This window comes from Oreochromis niloticus, linkage group LG8 (genome assembly GCF_001858045.2).
Source record: "Oreochromis niloticus isolate F11D_XX linkage group LG8, O_niloticus_UMD_NMBU, whole genome shotgun sequence".
In the NCBI taxonomy this organism is placed as follows: domain Eukaryota; kingdom Metazoa; phylum Chordata; class Actinopteri; order Cichliformes; family Cichlidae; genus Oreochromis; species Oreochromis niloticus.
This window is the reverse complement of record NC_031973.2, coordinates 23,618,665-23,625,771: the sequence shown is the minus strand read 5'-3', so window position 1 is coordinate 23,625,771 and position 7,107 is coordinate 23,618,665. Positions and strand designations below refer to the sequence as shown.

General features: G+C 38.4%; 1 protein-coding gene across 3 annotated transcripts; it reads right to left on the bottom strand.

Annotated features, from left to right (window-relative positions):
- Positions 1–3,263: 3,263 nt before the first annotated feature.
- Positions 3,264–5,922, bottom strand: LOC100696320 (ankyrin repeat and SOCS box protein 12). 3 transcript variants are annotated; one of them, XM_003438684.2, is made up of 4 exons: positions 5,835–5,908; positions 5,473–5,508; positions 4,263–5,033; positions 3,264–3,602 (listed from the first exon to the last, which is right to left on the bottom strand). In XM_003438684.2, exons 3-4 carry the CDS (start codon positions 5,023–5,025, stop codon positions 3,451–3,453), a joined length of 915 nt encoding a protein of 304 aa, XP_003438732.1. In that variant the 5' UTR covers positions 5,026–5,033; positions 5,473–5,508; positions 5,835–5,908; the 3' UTR covers positions 3,264–3,450. The 3 variants fall into 3 exon arrangements, with proteins under 3 accessions (XP_003438732.1, XP_005448059.1, XP_005448060.1); XM_005448002.1 differs by lacking the exon at positions 5,473–5,508 and having other exon boundaries at positions 5,835–5,922; XM_005448003.3 differs by lacking the exon at positions 5,473–5,508 and having other exon boundaries at positions 4,263–5,030; positions 5,835–5,901.
- Positions 5,923–7,107: the final 1,185 nt, after the last annotated feature.

Sequence of the window (7,107 nt, the reverse complement as noted above, 5' to 3'; positions counted from 1 at the left end):
CAGATTGGTTTCACTGGCCAAGATAAAAATGTATTTTCCTCTACTGGATTCCCAGGCCAGTAGATCAGACTGGACCCTTACATAACTGTACTGGCCACAAAGAAATGACTTGTTTCAAATATTTTAGTTGTTTAACGTTTACGTTTTGCTTTTATTACTTGTGGCTTGACGCTTGACGATCAAAATCAGGTTCGGATAACAAAGACAGCATTTTGCCTCACAAGAGCTGGAATATTTGCTTGCAATTTTGAAAAATAATCCCTCATCCAGCTAATCTGAGGTTTAGAAAACAGAATCTCTAGTATTTTATTGGCATTTTGAGAATGATCATGATTTCTCATCATGGTCTTGAATTTCTCCATCAGAAGGTTCATGTCCTGCTGATAAATCCCTGCCGCATGCATGGCTCTGGATCCATCAGGTTCTCCTGCCCTTTTTAGACGAGCCTGATGGATCAGCATCTGTGTGTGGAAGGCAGCTCCATTCACCCACTGCCTCAGAAACAGTGTCCGTATGTTCATCTATCAGCATGGAGTTCTTAGAAATGAAATTGGAGTACACAGCATCATAGGGTTAATTACGAATATTTCTATACATTAATACTTCTGTAAAATCCCCTATTATGGGATGATTTGTTACAAAGGAAAGCTGGCAGCTTTGTACCTTTAGCTGGGCACTAAGAGCAATCTCAATTTGACGGGTGTCAGAGAGTTGAAGCTGTGGGTTTCTGAGGTTGATCTGCATACGCTTCAAATACTCCTGCATCAGATCTCGCACCTCCACAGTTAAGGAGAGGAATGTTAACGTTCATTAAGGCAAATTTTGTATGTTGATCAGCAGGACTTTTCTTACAGGAAAAAAAGTGAATTAGTTAGTAAGCTACATTAAAAAAAAAAAAAAAAAAAAAGCTGAGTTGAGCCCAGAGAATCTCTGCAGGGAACTGAGAGGACGTTTCTTTCCGTTAGTTTAGCACCCTACAAGAAACTCTTACTGAGTGGGACATAAAAAAATGTTTACTTTAAAGCTAACTTAGCTCATATTTTTATTACATTTTAATTAACTATTAATTAGCTGTTTCTGCCAATTTTATTTCAGTTTTCAAAAGTTTTAGTTTGCTCCTGTGATCACTAACTTTGCAAATGTTTAATATTGAACACAAACTGCTCGGTATTAAAACCAAGCAGTTTGTATTCACATTGACATCATTTATTTCTCTGCTTTTTTGGGGGGGTTGATTTAGAAATCTTATAGAAATGTCATCATGCAGAAGGGAACGTCATCGTATACAATGGAACTTTAGAATGTAACCTCATACACTGGTATGGAATGGCATAATACAGAACTGAATACCAGCATGCTGAATGGAATGTAATATTATAGAATGTCATCATGTAGCATGTCGGGTAGGATGGGATGTCACTGTGTAGAACGGAACGTCCTATTTAAGAATGGAACCCCGTCTTGAATGGAATGTTATCATGTAGAATGGAACTTCATCGTGCTGAACAGAATGCAGTCGTTTAAAATGAAACGTAATCGTGTCGAATGGAACGCTAAAAGACACTAGCTGTCTTTTGGTTGTAATATTGCTCACCTGTCAATTTTAAATTCATCCAGCTGTAATGCTTTGATTAACATCTCAGCCAAACCTTTTAAGGCCATCTCCTCCTTCTCTGGAGATAGTGTTTGACCCATTTCCTGTTTAGTTGCTATCATGAGAGTAATAAAGAAAAAAAGCTTTATCTTTTTTTTTTAACATTATCCAAGACAGTGTCTTTAACAATTTTTGAAATTATAAATATGTGTTTTAAACTTTTTTAAATGGTCTTTCTGCCATGTTTTTTCAATGGTTTAACCAGAAGATTTCTGTCTTTCTTTCTTGTGGCACAACAACCTGCAAATGGATTACCAAGTTTAGCGCTGACTTTCATCGTGCCCAGCAACTGAATATGACGAATCCACTCACTTTTCCCACAGCTACTTACATCTACATATCTATATCTCTAGATGGTTGTGACCACATCTTGTTCAGATATTGATTTACACAGAAGATAAATCCTAACTTCAGTGAGATCTGACTTTAGTCAGGCTCCACTGACTATTACCTAATCTGAATTTCCATGTGTTGATTATGATTGTGTAGGATTTGAGAAGCAATTTCCCCAAGTATAAAATCTTGTAATGTATTCTAGAAAAAATGTATTTTCATGTTCACTGGTCAGTTATCATCTGAACATTTCGGGGAATTCTTCGACTGTCTCGACGACTCTTTCTGGTTGAGAAACAGAGCCCATGCAAAACCCCCAATAAAAGTGTTTTAAGTGTTTTTGCTACTGATCTGCGGTTCTGATCTGACACATCCCTCCTGCACCCTTCCTAAAATTGGAAACGGGGTACTATTAAAAAATATTTTCGTAAAATGTGCCAGCCTAAGACACCAGGATTACAAACTGGAACTGTTAGGTATTAACTCACCTAAAGGTTAGAAGTTAGAATCAGCAGCAGTGTCAGTTATTTACTTCAATTTTTGAAGGTTCAGGTTTAAATGGTTGAACGGAGAAGGTAAAAGGTCACAAAACACCAATGAAACATATGTCAACATACTGAATAGATAAGAGACAGGACGTTAACCGGGAAAAATAACTAAATAACTTCTCTGATTTTAGCAAGCTTCACATCATTCTTCTTCTTGTGTCCATTTTTATTCATATGTCAGTATCTCCCCTCTCATTTAGTATTTGTGAATGATGGATGGAAGTAGTTTGAATACCTTAAGGCTTAAGGTATCCAAACCATGTAAGGTATTCAAACTATATACCTAAAGTTTAAATACCTTAAGGTTTTGTGTTTTTTCCATTTATATAATAACTTATAATAACCCAACTTTTTTGAGAAGTGCTGATTCCATTGAATTTAAAATGAGCTCACACTTATTACTGTTATCCGAATGTCATGAAGAATACCAACTTTTTGCGGAATTGGGTTTGTACACATTTACTAAGATCAGTCTGTGTGATGGTACTCTGAGAGATGAGACTGCACGATCCTGAGGTAGACACCAGATCCTCCATCAGGTCTCCACACTCCATAACTCACCAGATGAGCGTAAAGCAAAATTTGCGTGTCGGTCCGGAAATATTGTTCTGACTATAATCGTTAAGGAGAAGAATGTGACCGCACTGGGAACTCCAGTGCAAACAGCCTTTGTAAAAGTTCATTTGACACTGGGCACACCTTGGACAGGTAAAGTGTAAGAACTACAATTCCACAACAATAATCCACCTTTATTCTTTAGCTGAAGAACCAGTCTTAAGAACAAGAACAATGCACACTCACACAGAAGCCATTTTAAAAAGAGGACAAAGGGGCTCAAGGTCCTGCAAATAAAAGCTTAAGCTAAAATAAAAAAGAGACAAAACACAGGTCCTAAAATAATTTAACCTTCACTATCTACAGAACAGTGACTGGGGCTGCTTTGTGTTGCAAGAAGTTGATGAGACTTGTGGGCATTTCCAGCTGGTCGATGCAGTTGATCTTGTTGATCTTTCTGAGGTGTCTTCGCACAACAAGTCGGCACTGTGAGGTCAAAGCTTTTGGATTTCCTGTAGACAAAACAGAACAAAGTTATACCCACAATATATCATGGATGATAATATTATTATTTATATTTCAAGTTTACAGCAACTATTATTATTAAACAAGACATCCAACATATATTTAACAATCCCCCAATTGGTTGTGGCAGATGGCTGCCACTCCCTGAGCCTGGTTCTGGCAGAGGACTCTTCCTGTTAAATGGGAGTTTTTCCTTCCCACTGTCACCAAGTGCTCACTCAAAAGTGGTTGTTTGATTGTAGGGTCTCTAACTTACAATGTAAAGTAAATGTGTGTAAAGACTTTATTCAACACTTTGAGAGTTCGATTGAGTAGAAAGGTGCTAAATAAGTACAACTGCTGCTAATCCCATTACAGATTATGCTTAAACATTTGATTCTTTATCGATTTCTTTATTGAGTCCTGATCAGCTTTTACTGCACACCTACAAAGGGTGTTAATGTTAAATACAAATGCTAGTCAAACATATAGTATGTAAAGCAATAGTGAGGAGAGATGCCTGGAGGATAAATGCTAGAAGGCATCTGTAAAGTCAAATTCTAAATGTATTTATTTCAAAGGTAAAACTTTAGCACTCTTTTATTTGCATCGTCATCAATAGTGTTAAAGATCTGAGGTGAAAAAGCGCTGAAGAATCTGTCCGACACCTCTTTCTCGCAGCAGCAGCTCCACAGCCTCGTTCTGCTTCGTCGACTTCTCGATGATCAGCGTGGGGAGGTAGACGTTTGCGCCGAAGTCGATCAGAAGCTGGATGTACTCCACGCCACAGCCGTGCCTGAGGCACATCTCCAGCACAGTTTTGGGCTGCTTGTCAGAGCTCAGCAGCTTGGCATCAGTGCAGTTGTGGTCTGGGTCTGCCCCGTAGAGGAGCAGCAGTTTGAAGCACTCCATGTGTCCGTAAACAGCAGCCAAATAAAGCGGCCCGCTGGACACTCTGGCACTCGAGGTCCACAGTAAGACTTTGGAGCGGGAGTTCACCTCAGCGCCGTGTTTTAGTAGCTGCTTTAGAATCTCCGCGTCGCCCTCCCGTGCAGCAGTGAGGACCGGCGAGCAATTGTTAGACGAGCTTCCGTTGGGGTTGGCGCCAGCTTTGAGGAGAGTTAAGACACAGTCTAGGTATTTCCCTCGAACAGCTGCGAACAGAGGCGTCTGGGCCTTGACGTCCACACAGTCTATGATGGCACCGTGAGCTAGAAGGACCTGCAGACAGCTGAGGTGGCCTTTAGACACTGCAGCATGCAGGGGTGTGCCTGCAATGCCCCAGCCACCTCTGCAGTTGATGACTTTCTTGTAGATTTCTTGGCAGAGCATCTCATCAAGGAGTCTGTCATTGTTTTGTAACACAGCCTGCCTCAGCTGGGAAATTTCACAACTCCTTTTCTCTTCTTCAGCGGTCCTTAGCTGGAGCATAGAACCTGCTGCAAATGCAAAGATAAATAACACACCAAATATATAAGGTCCTCATACAAACACTGCAGTGCCCTTCTATTTGTCATTGTCATCTGTTCTCAAATCAAGCCCTAAGGACACCAAATCAGCAACCACTGTTTTGTATCAACAAACATAGAATCCAAAGTTCATGTGAAATAAAAATAAGGGTTCAGCTTTCTGACTGGGATAAAACTGAGTGGCAAGATAAAGTTATTATTCTATTCCCGAAAAAAGTAGTATATATAGGCGTTAAAGTTTAAGCTCGCCATAAAGGTTTTACACCAAACTTCATTCAAAATAGTTACAATTTTATGTCGCAAAACTAATCGTCCGAAGTATGCATCCAACTAATCAATCTCTCCTTGCTTATGAATAAATAAAACCTTCTGGAAAATTCGGCATAAAGGCTCTTATAATTAAACACACCATTTATTAGAAGTACTGCAATCTTCCCCCGTGATGCTGTAATGTAGGAAGAAATAGGACATATTTAGTTTAACTTTGGTACACTGTGTACATGCCGACTCATGCCTCTTATATTAAGGAAGGTACCCATCGCATCTTTAAACGACATACAACATATGCACATGTATAACGTTTCTTATCAGGACTAATAAGCGGATGATAAATAGCTTCGCTAATATTCACCCTAAAACCCCCGTGTAAAAACCCCCAACTAGATATTAAATTCCAAATATCCCGTTAGTAGGCAAACGTCTCCATCATTTAACAGTGCCTGTTTCAAAGAAACGAAGCTAAACCCTTATGTTTTCTTCGTTTAACATTACCTAAGATATGTCACCATCAACAGCCTCCTTCTTTGCTTCCTGTTTCCTGTTCTTCTTCGGTGAGTTTGTGTGAAGTACCGCTGCTGCCCCCTAGTGACTTTTATTTGCAATGGCAAACTGAAGCATAGACTGCGCTTTTGGACTGTTTACAAAAACTAAATTAACAAATACTAGATAGTATAGTAGATAACAGATGTAATGGCAAAATATATAAATAGTCTATTAAGTTGTAAAAAAAAAACCCCAAAAAACCCCAAACAGTATTATTAACGGACTTAATAATTTTCTGAAAATCTGCTTTTTAATGTGGATAGTTATTTTGGGGAACACTTATGAGCTGCAGTCCCCAGTTTGAGAAACTTTAATTTTATTTTGAGTTATATTTTTATTTAGTGCTGTAACTGTTTAACTGTTTTAGTTTAGTGTCAGGATTCATTTCACTGTATGTTATACTTGTATAACTATGCATGTGACAAATAAAGAACCTTGAACCTTGAACCTAGTTCACAGTTACCTATAGGTCAGTTTGGTGTAACTGGTAAAGCATAGGCACTTTTTAATGGACCATTTTCAGTCACAAGGTAAAATTTAATTATTGTCATTGCTGAGTTAATAGAAGAAAAATAAACCCATGGTGAAAATGACATTGTGAAATGAAATGAAATAAAATTCCATATTTGCCATGCTTCCTGGCTCTTTCTGGGCTTTGTAACAGCTTGTTGTTTGACATTCAAGCTTCTGACTCCTGTGTCCTGCTTTTTAGTGTGAACTCTGTTTGAACAGTTATTTATAGAATGTGAACTTAAATGCTTACCAGGACATAAACCCCCCCACATGTGCAGCAATGTTCCCTCTAATTTTTCATGTGTCTGAGCGAACACACAAACTCCCTGAGCGATCCCTTGGACCACTGTGAGCGACATCAGACGTGTGCACTGTGGTCACGCCAGCATCTAATCCATCCAAGTTACATGGTTTATTAAAATCAAATCAAATTACAGCATTTACATTTATGTTAGACTACTTTTAATTAACTGTTTTAGCCCATTTACAATGAAAATGTAAAAAAAATCTAGTCATTGACCTGTGTAGTATGTTAACACTATTGGAAGTAAAAATAACTTGAACTCCAATTTCGAAAACACAACTTTCTTTCTTTTTCTTTTTTTTTCTTTTTTTTAATAAAGCTCTGACTTGTATTATGAGTATGAGTCTGTGGTTTGGGAGAGAGTCTGTAACTCTCTGTCTGCAAAATACAGTATATAATGACCGA